This window comes from Etheostoma cragini, chromosome 21, assembly GCF_013103735.1.
Source record: "Etheostoma cragini isolate CJK2018 chromosome 21, CSU_Ecrag_1.0, whole genome shotgun sequence".
Classification (NCBI taxonomy): Eukaryota; Metazoa; Chordata; class Actinopteri; order Perciformes; family Percidae; genus Etheostoma; species Etheostoma cragini.
Genome location: NC_048427.1, coordinates 6,273,781 through 6,288,078, shown reverse-complemented (window position 1 = coordinate 6,288,078; position 14,298 = coordinate 6,273,781). Strand labels below are relative to the sequence as shown.

The window sequence follows — 14,298 nt, the reverse complement described above, 5'->3', positions numbered from 1 at the left end:
ATATATATATATATATATGTGTTTAGTAGAAAATTATTTTTTGTTGTTGATTCATGACCAGAACAATTATGTTATTCAATGCCATGATCTTTTAGTGAGATAAGTCCATGGTGATGAACAAAATCACCAAGGTAAAGTACTAGACCAGAGTGGACTTTCCTTAGTGGGTGGGGTGTGGCAGCTTTGAGTTATTGACAAGCTTTGTTGCAGGAAGAGGGTGGTGCATTTGGCTCGTCCTTGACCTTCCTGTGAACCAAATACATCAGTAGACTGTCTCTGAGGAGATTAAAATCATGCAACAATGGGACATCGCGGGGGCCAAAAGGCCAGGGTTTCCTAAATTTACCAATCTTAAGCGTTCTAACAGTTTTGTCTGCACAACTCAGTGGTTTAATCTTAAGATGCAGGGGCAAACGGTACAGAGGCATATAGTTCCGTTTCCTGTCAGGGCAACAAAGAGGGTCATGTTGAGTGAGACTTTATTTCTCTCTTGGAGGATTTATGGAGACTCAGGTGGAGATAAGAGATGTGTGGGCAGTGTATGTCTTTGAGGCATCATCACAATCAACTGTGATCACACATGCAGGGAGAGCTGTGAGTGCTGCACCCTTGTCTTATTACAGACAGCAGGTGCAGATGGTTAAAGGCAGGTGCTCTGCAAAGAAAAAAAGGGAAAGAAGAAGAAGGAAAAAAAAGAACAAGCACCTGGTCCCTCTGTTGTAGCAGTCTGGGGCTGCTCTTACTATGATTAGCTTTGTTTCTCCAACAGAGCACAGCGAGGAACAGGACCTACAACTTCATTAGGGTGGAGCACAGCACCCCTTCTTTTGCTTTTGTCCTACACTTGACTGCACTAACTTAGAGGAAGACGGGCTGTCTGCGAAGATCAGGATTTTATTAAGAGACGTGGCTCTGTCACTGGAGTGGGGCCTTTCCTAAAGAAAAGAGCTATAATCTGATGCATGCTAGCTCTCCCAGGTCACGATGGTACAAGCACTGAAAAAGCACTGGCCTGATTTCACAAAGACCTATGCAGAGAGTGAAAGAAAGACCTCAAGAGCTGAGCTGACTAGCAGTAATAAGTTCACTCTAAGAGTTTGGCTGGTATTCAGCATTCTGACTCACTTCTAATTTTGTTGTTTGAGCTTCAGTGTGCAGGTAGTGAGTTTGAGAGCTCTGCACAACCCATTCTTGTAGCGACCCATTTTCAGGATGCCATGGTGTATCTTAAATGACGAGCAGAGGAAATGAGTGCTAATAGTGTGTTTGTATTGTCAGAGCTCATATGCCCACAGATTTGTCTTATTCATGCACTTCATCTGCCAGCCATCCATTGAATAATTGAAGGAATTATCAGGCTAGGGGATCCAAAGCCCCTCAGAAATGTGTCATGCCCCTGAGCAAAGCCTGCAGAAAAGGAAAGAAATGAGAAAGAAGGGCCTCTTTATTCAGAGCTGTGTGTGAGGCCTCAAAACACATCCCAGTAATGTTCCACCTACATACAAATACACACATAGAAAGTTAAAACACAGAGGTTTGATGATGCCACAAATGGCAAGCTTTGACTGGCAGAATATCAATAGCTCATAACAGCGGGAGCCTATGCATGTCAGATAAATTTATGATTCTCTCCAAATGCTGCTCTCCTTTTTTCCTCTGCATCAGAATGGGTGTTTTTGGAGTAGCTAGATTTCACCATGCAGTTTGGCTAGTGTCCCTCATACAAAGAATGTGACTGACGCAACATTAATCTCCAAACAAAGAGACTGGCACAACTACTCCGCACAATTTCAGGGCTGTGAGGTGGCAACGTCAGTCTCAATTTCTCACTGCTCCTTCACGAGCTGTTCCACTTTCTCCAATTCTCATTTAGATCAAACAAAACACTCCAAAAAGGAGGTGAAACGGTACCGTTTAAATCTGTGACACACATGCACACAGGGGACCTCCTTCTCATTTTCTAAACAGAGTCATGGCAAGAACTTTTAAATTTGCCATAATAAGGTGTGACCTACATGGGAGCAAGCCAAAGCTCAAACTCCAGCTCCCAGCAAGATTCCTGCCTATTGAGTGTTCCAAAATGTAATGCATGAACATTAAGGAGGAGAGCTTGTACTATAACGACATAATTCTCTCACTTCCTGGAGCCTAGGTTAGAATTCATAACACATCCTTCAAGGTGAAAAGCGCATAATATTTATTTTCCTGATGTACTGTTTGGCACATTAAAAAAAACTGTTACCACACCAGCCAGAGGTTGTAACATAATATAATCTCTATGACACTGACATATGAAATGCATCCCGTAGCAGACATTCATGAATAATGGCAGCTGTTTGGAAAAAAAACAACTCTGGGGTCTATTTTCAAATAGGTTTCAGCTGCGCTGCTGAAAAACAACTATCATGCTGTTTGTGTTGATCAGAAAGATGTCTGGGAATGCATCTTTCACAAACACGGGATAGTGTAACATGTATATTTAAGAAAAAGACATACAGTACACACTACAGAAAATTGAAAACTTTAAGATTACGATTTGACAGCACACTAACTGACAAATAAAGAAATGGGTAAATTGCAACATGTTTCGTCATGCACCACAGGATGGAGACGTGTTAGCTACATGATATTTTGATTGCAGAGCAAACGTGTCAAGATTTTTTGAAAGGTTCCCCCAGAATAGAATCATTCACTGTGTCCAGTGTCAGTGTGAAAGGCTGGCCTATTCTCTGTGTGGGCTGGGGGCCTTGTTAAGGGTGACAAGCAAGCAAGGGGAGGACTCCAACAGGCAGTTCAGGAAAAGCTGAAGCCCCCACGAGCTCCCCGCACCCCCACCCCCAAGTTAAACCCCATCTGTTCTTCTGATAGAAAAGGGAAGCGAGAGATAGGGTGGAGGAGAAAAAGGGGTGGGGGTACTGAGGTGAGGGATCTGGAGACAGCCCTAGGAGAGAGATGAAGGAGCAGGAGGAGAAGGAGGAGGAAGAGGCGGGAGGAGGAGGAACCCCAATCCTCGGCCACTTGACAAATTCCTTTTTTGGTGCTCCTGAATGTACAAGTGGTCTCATAAGCAGGTGTGTTTCTGTGGCCCAGAAGAGAATAAAAGAGGAACTAAACAGATACAGGCTATTTTGTTGACAGGTGGTAACAGCACCATGACATATCTTGTGTGCATTGAGATCAAGACTGCAAAAACAAGTCAATCAAACAAAACCGGTATGAAATTTTTCACATTTCCTCATTTTTGAAAAAAACCTGCCATGGCACGTCCATTTCCTGTCACTTTCCCAGGCTTGAAATGGAGGCTGCGGCAGGGGCAGTGACTTCTGTGTGGCCATGCGTGGCACGGCCTCATCCCTCCCCCCTTGACCTGCAGCTGCCACTCAGACTGGCATCACCAGAATATCCCTCGTTTTGTCTCTAAAACTCTTCACCACAACCAAAGGTCAAGGTTCAGCTTGCAGTGGGTAGGAGAGATTCCTCTAACACAGTTGAAAGCAAATTAGTGGGCCAGCTTAATACGTGGGTTGCCTGTAGCATGACAAACATATCCTTATTCACACCCACACTATTTGCTCCTCAGGTATTTAGTCAATACGTGAATGCTGCATTATTCATGAGGCTGCACAATGCTTAATTACATTGCATGATTTGGATTCCTAATTCAAATTAGTCTGTTTGATACATGGACTATTCTCAAGAGAAGACATGTAATTACTGTGCTATTTCCATTTGGCATAGTGACTCCTGCTTACATGTGTAACCAAGGAATGATATGAAGTCAATAAGACTTGTTCTGTCATCTAAAAACTGCTTTATTCTGCAGACTTCTTCACGGTATAATGATGGCGTGAAAGCTAGGGTTTGTGAATTCCAAATCCTATTTACCTCTCCTCAACATGAAAGGTCCTTAGTGAAGAGCACTTTGCTTGAAACTATTTGATGATAAAAAGCTTTTGAAATATTGATTTTAATGTGAAATTGAGAGGCAGTCGTGAAGGCATCAGTCAGTGTTTTTCTCTTTTAATCCAAACTTCTTTATATGAGGGCAAGCACAGGAACAGAAAGGGAGGAAGGGAGAGAGACACATGTGGGGGAACATCTGTGTGTGTATGAGTGTGGTTCTTGTGAGAGCGCACATGTATGCATTTGTGGGTGTATGTTTGTGAGTGTGTGTAAAATGATGTGTGTTCCCATGAGTATTTTATTTGTGTCTATTGCTGTGACTAAGGTGAGAGACTGCTTGATTTTGAACCATTGTAAACAAGCCAGAGCCTTGTTAACGATGCCACTCAGAGTTATTGCGCAAAACAACTTTCCACTCAACATCCGCTTTTCAGGAAAGTTTGAATTCCTTGCTTATTACTACAGAAAAAATGCTGATCTGCACTCTATCTCAGTATGCCGGCGGAATCAGCTACAAATTCCCTGTCAAACACACTGAAATATAGCACATAGTGTGTGCATACCCAGGTAAATGTGTTTCCATAACTTGTCATTTCAGGATCACACACACACACACACACACACACACACGACAGCATTTCCACAGTAGGTCTACGACAACTCGGCACACATACAGAATGCGGAACGAATCCTCCCTTTTAAAATTCTGCTCTCAAAATACAACTGACATATTCACAAACACACAGAAATGCCAAAATACAATGCAAGCTACCTAACAATAAAAGCATAAAGATACTCCAAAGATCTACACATTAATAACCAGATATCGGTACTTGTATTATTGCATTCATGAGCATTTGGTCCAAAAACACATATTTCTCATTCTAAAAGGAAAAGATTGAGTTTTGTTTCCCTTGCATCTAAGACCAATAGTTTAATCAAAATGTTGTGGGGTAGTCTAAATAAAAATGTGAAAGATGGCTATACACATTTAAAAATCAATACGTTGAAAAATGAGTACCATTGTGATTTACTAAATAGACACTGACAATAATGGGTTAATACAGCAGTCTTGAGGACTAGTTGAACCACTTATATGTGTTGAGGTTTCCCTCTACTGGCCTCTTTTTTTCCTGTAGCAGAAAAGATGAGTTTACCTACTTGAAGACATAAGATTGTGTATTCCTACAAAATGCTAAATCGCTGCACATTTGAAGAAAAAAAAAACACCACCTGTTTACCACAGCCTACAACCTCCTTTAGCTTAGCCACAGTGATTCTGTAAAGTGTGCTTGAGGTTCTTGAAAGGCGCTATATAAATAAAAGTTATTATTATTATTTACATTTTTATACCCCAGTTACACCACATTTCACCGTATACATGCTGATAATGGCCTGTCAATGTGCAGTGCAGTTTAGTGCAGATTGGGGTTGTTGTTTTTTCTATGGACATTTAAGTACTTGGAAGGGTACCTATATATTTTTTAACTGTTTCTTCTTGTGTTTAATCTGTTTTTATGTTTTTAACTGTTATTTAACTGATTTTGTGTAGAGCACTTTGAATTGCCCTGTTGCTGAAATGTAACAAAGCTGCCTTGCCTAGCCTATAGAACACATGAATTTTAATATTTACTACAATCTTTAGGACGATGTCTTCTGGTTACTGTTGTTTTTATTTGTACATGTTTTATACTATAGTCTATACTAAACTATATTTCTTTTTCTGGCTAGTTATGAAATTTAAAGAATTCAGAATTTTAAAGGTTCTCTCTATAAAGCTCAGTTTACTGGTAGACACTACTTAGCCTGTTTAAACAGTTGTATGTCTTCTGTGTGTCTGTGGGAACTTTGTCAAGTCTGAGAAAATAACTCGATCAATGCCAATGGGGCTACCTTAGCTTGAAGACTACACTAGACCCCTTTGACGACAAAACACCAGGAAGATAAATGAGTTTGAATTTCATTTGGTGGTTCATAATGAATGAGGGATAAGGAAATATTGAGGTACACCAAAGTGGGGTAGGGGAATGGGACACAGGAAGCTGTTCCATCCTCCATGGCTACTGATCAATACTTGTGAAGTAATGGAATTGTTTATTCCTTTTCCTGATGAGGTTGCTACTTCAATCACTCTATTCCTACAAGGGCAGACAGGTCATGAAAGATTTTCACTGTGTGAATATTATGACAAGTAGGCTACAATTATCATTAATCAACTCAAGTCTAGCCTACAATAAATTGAAACTATTCAACATCATTCACAAGGTGTGAGGATAAAATGCCATCATTTCTAACAAAGAAATGGAAATGTTCTCTTTCTACGAACATACTCAAAGTGATATCCTTGAGTTCACTATTAAAGCCAGAGTGTGCAAATATAAAATATTAATAAATGTTACTGGACAACAATGTCATTGAAAGACTGGAGCTCGCAGAGCATACATTTATATGCAACACACCACTGCACCTACATGCAGCAGTTTGTTTAAGGGTAATTTATATGGCAACAAGGACCTTATTTTCCCATGCATGTGATTTTGAAAATCTTTATAATTGGTCCAGTATTGAGCAAGAAAACACAAATGTGCACCGTCAATGTATGTCAACTGAAAGCGCTCGTTTTTGCCACTGACAGTAACATTATGGAAAGATGAAGAAGTTGCCCTTATCCTGCCAGGCTTTCTGATGCCAGGTCAACCTAGCTAATAGCATTAACGTTAGCTTACGTTTGCTCTATCTGCAACTCACTACTGTTGGAACAGAATTCTTTCTTTAGGAAAATGTGCTTTAGTATAGTCTTTCTTCTCCTCTTTGGCTGGCAGTAGTCATCACGCTAAAAAGCGTCTCTTCAAACCCTAAGGTGCAGTGTAGGGACCGGAGTGTTAGACTCAATTTGTAGCTATATAGCACAACTAGCTGCAACTTCAGCCTGTCTGTATCCAAAATAGGCCTAACGTCTATGGAAGGTGCGTGTTGTACAGCTCAACAATTTTGTTGGCACAATTTAGAAATGCACAATTGGAAATCTATTACACAACACAAGGCTATGCTGTCTGTAGCCTACCCCAAAAACAACAAACTCCCCGCACATCTGGCAAGATTTCAGAACGAGACTTCACCATCTTCCCAAAGACAATCAGACAATCTGATTCATTCAGAGGCAAAAACAACCACTGTGTACACACTGACGAAGCGCATTTGCATTACATTGCAGCCCAATTCGCAGCCGATGGTTACAGCGTTCTGAAGTGCATTCCTATGTTCTCCACACTGCTCTGAGACAGACATGATGCAACAGCCCTGCAAGTTATTTTCTTGGCAGAGTTTAGGAGATTTTTGTTAAATGAATGTGCTGCAGGAGTTTTGTCCCTTTCTTCTGTTTCTCAAGTGCCTCTCATAAGAATTCCTGTGCCATGACACAGAATCTCTCTGAGGCTGCTGAGGCTCAGTATCCATCAGCATGATTGATTTCATTTATCTTACTTGCATCCAAAGAGGTTGAGGGTGTAGGGAAGGGAGCTTCAATAGCAATGCTGTTAGGGCAAAAACACAGATCATTGAGCTGTGCAGTATGGCAGGCGGGGACTCACATTGTATTTGTGGAGAACTCCAGGGTGCAGGGGATGTATGGTGCTTCATAATGAGTTAAACAAACAGATCACAAGCTTCCACAGTACTGCAACATACTGCATTCAATATTAGTCTATCAATAATTCCTGCTGAGATGTCAACTACACAGCAATGTACTGCAACAACAAACATATGGCATATTAGATTCAAACAAATCCGACTTCATGCTGAATTACAGGATGTTCATTTGTTTTCTTGGAGGGATAATATGTCTGTAAATATTGTAATAATAAATAATAAATCTCTAAAATTGTAAGTGGATTTGAACCAAGACATGATGCCCTTTTCAATGTAGTCACTCAAATTCTAAATATATCATGAAAATTACAAGAAATATTATCTGAAGAAGACAAGCACACATCCGCAGAAAAAGATGAAGAAAGGCAGTTATCTGTGTGCTGTTATTGCCATAACAGAAAGCTCATTCTGTACATGCGTGAGCAGACTCATCATCTCATGACATCCGTCTCTGTAACTCCACTTACCATGGCATTTTGTTCCTTTGCTTGTAATTGATTTCTACTTCAATTTATTAATATAGCCTATGGAGCGCCTGGAGCACAACGCTAGTTATCTGGGGCCCACCAGGAGCTTAATCTTCTAAGATGAGCTAAATTAATATGAGTGTTCAAGTAACATATTGATTACAGAATCAATGTCTGTTTCTTTGCACCATGCTCAAATGATTTCTATAAAATGAAACAGCATTGAGTAATACGGCGAGTCCCTTTTTGAATCATTTTTGCTTCAATCTCAATTGGAACCGGGTCTTTTTGGATTGATGGTGTGTAAATCATTTACCTTACACTTCTTAATAAGAAGGAATTCAAAGAAACGGATTACTGGTTAGATGTTTTCCAACAGCTCCAGCTTTTTATTAATAAAGCTTATATTGTTTTCTTCCAGGTCAGACCAAAAGTCTGTTGCACTGCAAGGGAAGAATCAGAGCACTGAAGGGACATTTGTAACGGGGTCGGGGAGTATCATGGTTTTCCAACCTCTTGAGGCAAATTAGTGACTTGTGATATTGTGCTATAGAAATCCAATTAAATTGACTCGACTTTAATGAATTGACGGGATATTCTTTCCTGCCTGCAGGCAGCTATAGATTAGAGCTTGTGCAGGTAATTAATAGGGAAGCGATAGCTTCATACATTCAGTGCCAATGTGATGAGATCAGACAGTCAAGCTATGGGACCACACAGATCTACACTTCTATCATCGTCATCATCATCAATATGATGTCCCTCCCAGCAACATATTGTTCAAATAAGTAACCTGAGGACTTTGGATCAATGTTTCCATCCATTGTGTGTATAATTTCTGATGATATACTGTACATTTTAAACCATCACATAAAATGTCTTCTTTAATCTGTAACTTTACCCAGAAACCACTCTGTCTTCTGAATACATTTACATTTTTATTCATGCATAATAGTACAGGTACTTTTAGGCATCTTTCTTCAAAAGACGCTTGTCCAAAATATCCTACAAGAGAAGTCACCATAGTTCTCAATATGAAGGTGCATAAAGAATAAGTAACCATTCTATAAATAAGTATATTTTCAGTAATGTTCTAAACATCTTAATCATAAAAGGTCCTTTAGGATAGTTTGCATGCCAATACGCATTTGGCACCTCTATGCGAGGGACAGACAGAGCTGCAGATGCATTAACAACACCTTGTTGAAAGTTAGCCAACAGAAATATTAAGTTGTTTTTGTCTAAGATCTTGAGTTATGGATAAATATCTAAAAAGAGAATTGGTGTCTACACACATATGACAACATGTATACATACCACAACAGGTGAATATCAGTAGTCCATATCAGTACACATAAGTAGGGTTTATTGGATCTCTGCTTCAGCAAACTCAGCGGGTTAATTTGAGTGCAGTGGGATGTACGTTGCAGATGTCAAACCAGTGCTGATCCACCTCCTTGTGTGGCAGCAGGCCATTTCGTGGCAGAATGGGCCGGCGCCAGCGATGGCGGCTGCCCACCACCTGCCAAAAGCGTGTGCCCTTGAGTAGAAAGATGGCATTGTGGGTGTAGGAGAAGTAGGCAGCATCAATGTTGCCATCTGGATGGTCTCCACTCACCACTGGAGGGAAAACATCTCTGATGTTTTTAGGGAAGCCTTTTGCCAAGCTGTTGGCTTCCAAATTGAATGCATACACCTGTTTGAAGAGATAATTGTTTTCAATGTTATATAGAAATCAATTCAATTCCAGCACACAAAGAAATTGCTGAGGAAGTGTAGCAGCTTTGTTTGCATTAATATGTTCCCTCATAATGCTGGGAAACAATTAATTAGCTTGGGCTTTGGTCTCACCCACACTTTGCTTTTGCATACATATATAATACTTACTATGTTTGTGCCTTGTTGCCTCTGTGGTCCTATTCAGCACACAGCAGACTGTATACAGCAGCTAAATAACATGCCCAGAAAACAACGAGTAGTCCAATGCTGTAATAATATGCACGGTCAAATTCTTGACCAAATTCTTGACCAGTGCCATCAAACCTCCGATTGCAACCCAGATGCTTTCCTGTGTGAAATACAGTGTGTGCCTCAGGTTTTATGTGTTTCAATTATATTATGGTAATTAGATTAGAACAATGTAAGGAATTCTTAACAGATTTTGTTAGATTGTGACAGAGGCTCCCTTTACAAGACAGGGCTGCAAATGATTAATGGCAAAGTAATAATGCAGGACTCGCCTTAGTTGATATTCTAGAACAAATTTATAATAAATTTAGAAATAAATAACTAATTAAATAACCAAAACTTAACACAGAGTGAACATGGGGCTTTTGCAGTGGTCACTATGGCAGTTGCCCAAATTGCCTGTTCGGCAATCAAGCCTGGATTTAATCCCTTCAACTAGGGGTGTCAAACTCAACTTCCCTAAGGGCCACACAAGAAAACAAGAATCACATCAAGGTCCTGACATAGAGTTTATTGCTTTTATGTCATGTGATAAGTCAAATATCTTTGACTGTATTATTGCATGTCTCATATAGTATTCTCACGTACAGTTTGACAGAAATTTTTTGGGAGAAAATGCCAAAAAAGTTAGGAAAATGCACCAAAAATGTTGAAAAAAAACCCGTTGTGAAAAGTGACAAAAAGTGGGTGGGCCAAAACGTATTGTGAATCTAAATGTATATAGGGGCCAGATCAAAATTAGCAAGGGGCCGGACTTGGCCCGTGGTCCTTGAGTTTGACACCTGTGCCTTAAACTGTCCCCTCACTGGCCTTCCCTCACACAATCCCCAAAGCTGTTGTGGTTTCTAACCTGACTCATCTAAGTAATCTGTGTCATGTGTCAAAGAGAAGATAAGGATGCATTTCTTACAAGAGTGTTTTTGAAGAAGTAGATGTGAGAGTCCCTCCGGTCATAGAAGGCTGTGTCAATGGGACCGAACACCCCTGGGAAACCCTCAGAGATTAGCCTTGGATAGCGGTGACCTTCAGGGTCCTGTCTGAACACCTGATCATTCTCATTGTCATACCTCCAGAACTGAGCACCTGTACATAAAAACACCATTTTACAAAAAGAGCTATTTACAATGAAAACATGTTTCTACATAAAGTATTAACTTATGTAGGCTTTTTTTAGGCTAACCTTTAAAGAAGTAAACAGCATCTTTTTTTCTGGACCACACATGCACATAAGCATCCACTCCATCCATGGGAATTCCACGCCAGCCAACCTGCAGTGCAACTGGATCTCCATAGCGTGTTCGGTTATTTCTGTTCTCATACAGCCAGTACCAGCCGTCTCTCAAGAAATAGGTGTTAAAGCGGATGACCACCTCCCCATAGGGCGTCTTCTCCTTTCTGATCCAGTCAAATGCTGTGTTGAATCGACCTTTACATACCCCTGGGTTCAAACAAAATCGTTTAGAGAACAAATTGGTTTTGTGTCAACCTTTACGTATGCAAATCAGGAGTGTCAAACTCAACTTCTCTAAGGGCTACACTGGAAAAAGAGTATCACATTGAGGGCCAGAAATGCATAGTTTGTTGACAATGAAAAACGCTAAAAATCACACCAGAATTGTCAGAAAAAGCGAAAAAGAATTACAGAAAAAGCGCCTAAAACTTTGGGAAAAGCACCAAAAATGTCAAACAAAAACACCATTTGAAAAAAAATCCCCAATACATCTAAAAAATAGGGTAAAAAATGTTGAAAATAGCTAAAACTAGGCAGGCAAATTTCCAAGGGGCTGGATTTGGCCTGAATCCTTATGGCCCTGACTGGCCCTGTGTGTGCGTGTGTGTGTGTGTGTGTGTGTGTGTGTGTGTGTGCGTGTGTGTGCGTGTGTGTGCGTGCGTGTGCGTGTGTGTGTGTGTGTGTGTGTGTGTGTGTCCGTGTGTCCACTAGATGGTGCTGTCTATGTACCATAGAGATCCTGTATGGTCTTCCTGTCCATCCAGTCCATTTCAAAGCCTGACTCCTGGGGCAGATAGCTGGGCTGCATTATTGAGCCAGCTCTGTATGAGTGGGGGAGACCCAAAACATGGCCAATCTCATGAACTGCAACCTAATACATAGAAAATTGAGAATTATTTTTAGAATGAAACCCCAGATTATTCTTTTGCATTATTCATCTGATGATTCCTTTGATCATGCTTACTTTGAGAAGGCTGATCCCACTTCCAGCATTGGGAGCAGTAAAATGTTCGTCGTCATCAAAGTGGATATCACCCAGGAACCAGGCGTGGGCAAATTCTTGACCAGTTCCATCAAATCTCTGATTGCAACCCAGATGCCTTCCTGTGTAAAATATAGTGGCACAGAAAAAATGATGCATTAATTTCTCAGTCAATTTGACAAAACATTATCTGCACAGTATTTCACACGGCGGGCTGCTCTAATGTACCAAACCAACATATTCCTGCTGTGTGGAAGACTGATGATGGCCATTACAGCTAAAATATGGTGGTTCTTAAAATTACATTTTCTTTCCAAGATTGAATTATAAAATTTGAATGGTGTATTTTCTGTACAAATCTGACTGAGTAGGTGAGAGAAAAAACCTTTGTAGCCTACTGTACTTTAGTTTTTGTATACAGTATAACATCAAAGAGAAGTGATGCTATCTTGAAAATAACAGTAGCAGAAAAAGATAACATACAATTTTAGCTGACTCCCTCAAAAAAAAATACTTGCCAATAGGTGTGTATGTATTGAGTCAGACCTACCTGTGCCAAAGCCTAGCCTGATATCAACATCCTCCAATGGGGAACGTGTATCCTCCACAAACTCCAGCGGAGACACTTCACTCCACATCCTGAAGGCCAGTCTAAAGATGTACCTCTGGTCTTCAATGGACAGCTGACTGCTGTAGCCTTCTCCTATCAGCCTCCATTTCAACATCTTCTTGGAAAAGGCCATGTAACCTGTTTCACTCAAATCTCTCTTGTGCCTGCTTTTGGATACAAGAGTGGCGAGGTGACGTTTTCTGCGTCGCACTGCTTCGCTCTGATGGGCGTTCACGCTGATATTTACCATTTGACTGTCACTTTTCATATCATGTGAGCTGTTTAGAGAAGTGTTGTTTAAAATGTGATCACTTATGTTCAAGTCTGTGTAATTCATGCTGGTGTCATTGGAAACACTTTCTGTGTCCTTAACATTGAATATGTCATCATCAGAGGAGTTAGCAATACCAATAGAAATGTCACTGATTGTGTTGTTACTACCAGTCTCATTGAAAGTTTCACTGAAACTGTTTTCAGTATCTGAGGCACTGCTGTTCTCAGGTGCGACAGGGGTGTCCAGGTTAATCTCCTTGTCAGGGACTCCACACCTCGGTTTGTTCATTGCCGCCTTGGTGGCCTCATCAAACACACCTGTGGCAGGCAGGCCTGATACTGTCTGAAACTCCTTAAGTGCTGAAATAAATGCTTGGCTCTCAGTTAGACTGTTTTTGCCATTGTGTTCGCCATCCTTTGGAGCATCCCTTGAGTGATGTATAGATGTTCTTTCTTTGATCGTGTCTTGAAGAACATCCAGGAAATCGTCATTAAAAGAGGTGTCTGAATCTTCAAACTGGATCTCCTCCCAGTTCACCGGCTCAATGAATCCATATCTAGAGAGAAATAACTATAACAAGACATGAGGGACATTATATTGCTCCTTTAATCAATCATAAGATGAAGAAGAAAAAACAGAGCAATTGAAAAAAAAAGGTAAGATTTGTACCTCTGCTGTGTACTTGTCTGATATAACCTCAGCTTGGTGAGAATTAAAGGGCTCCACATCTGAATGATCGCGATTGTGGAAAAGTTTCTCTGCATCAGCTGAGCTAATGCTCGTCCAGAAAAGCAAAATCATCAGCTGGATAAAAGTCAGCATCGTGGCATTGGTTTGCTCATGTAACTATATACAAGTAAGAAGCCACAGTGCTTTATAGGCAGATCCGGAGCTTCTCCACACCCACCTACAGGTGCGACTATATGGACGTATCCCACTTTCTTCAGCTTTGTGTGAAAAGTAAACTCATCTTTACTGTCTCCAACTGCTCAATTTAACTGAATTGTATGGATGTGTTATACACGCTCCACTGGTTTTACATGCACTGCTGTTGACCTGTGGTAAAAAGTGAAAACCTTCACTTTCATGTGGACAGTAACAGTTAAGGACTGCCATGACTTCTGCTGACACCTGTTTTAAATAGAACACACACACACACACACACAGTTTTACAATGCCACCAACCAGACCTTTCATATCAGCACCCTGACCCAA

At 40.6% G+C, this 14,298-nt stretch overlaps 1 protein-coding gene and 1 long non-coding RNA gene across 4 annotated transcripts in view; one reads left to right on the top strand and one right to left on the bottom strand.

Annotated features, from left to right (window-relative positions):
- Nucleotides 1-10,614, top strand: part of LOC117937032 — a 16,740-nt gene extending 6,126 nt beyond the window's left edge. Inside the window, exons 2-3 of the long non-coding RNA XR_004655082.1 lie at nt 1,455-1,460; nt 10,494-10,614. This is a non-coding gene — a long non-coding RNA (uncharacterized LOC117937032). The remainder of the gene's footprint in view (nt 1-1,454; nt 1,461-10,493) is intronic.
- mmp21 (matrix metallopeptidase 21) lies at nt 9,364-14,251 on the bottom strand. Of its 3 annotated transcripts, none has more exons than XM_034860651.1 (7): nt 13,753-14,251; nt 12,746-13,653; nt 12,182-12,317; nt 11,947-12,088; nt 11,167-11,424; nt 10,897-11,069; nt 9,364-9,714 (listed from the first exon to the last, which is right to left on the bottom strand). In XM_034860651.1, the coding sequence occupies exons 1-7, from the start codon at nt 13,903-13,905 to the stop codon at nt 9,409-9,411; spliced, it is 2,076 nt and encodes a 691-aa protein (XP_034716542.1). In that variant the 5' UTR covers nt 13,906-14,251; the 3' UTR covers nt 9,364-9,408. The 3 variants fall into 3 exon arrangements, with proteins under 3 accessions (XP_034716542.1, XP_034716543.1, XP_034716544.1); XM_034860652.1 differs by having other exon boundaries at nt 12,182-12,321; nt 12,750-13,653; XM_034860653.1 differs by having other exon boundaries at nt 9,559-9,638.
- Nucleotides 14,252-14,298: the final 47 nt, after the last annotated feature.

Excerpts from the sequence above, each read along its gene's own strand:
- mmp21 (XM_034860651.1), bottom strand. The coding sequence starts at position 13,905 with ATGCTGACTTTTATCCAGCTGATGATTTTGCTTTTCTGGACGAGCATT. Across the intron at positions 12,089-12,181 it reads GTGGGATCAGCCTTCTCAAA|GTTGCAGTTCATGAGATTGG; the intron begins GTAAGCATGATC and ends TCTATGTATTAG. Across the intron at positions 9,715-10,896 it reads ACTTCTTCAAAAACACTCTT|GTGTATGCATTCAATTTGGA; the intron begins GTAAGAAATGCA and ends CTCTTCAAACAG.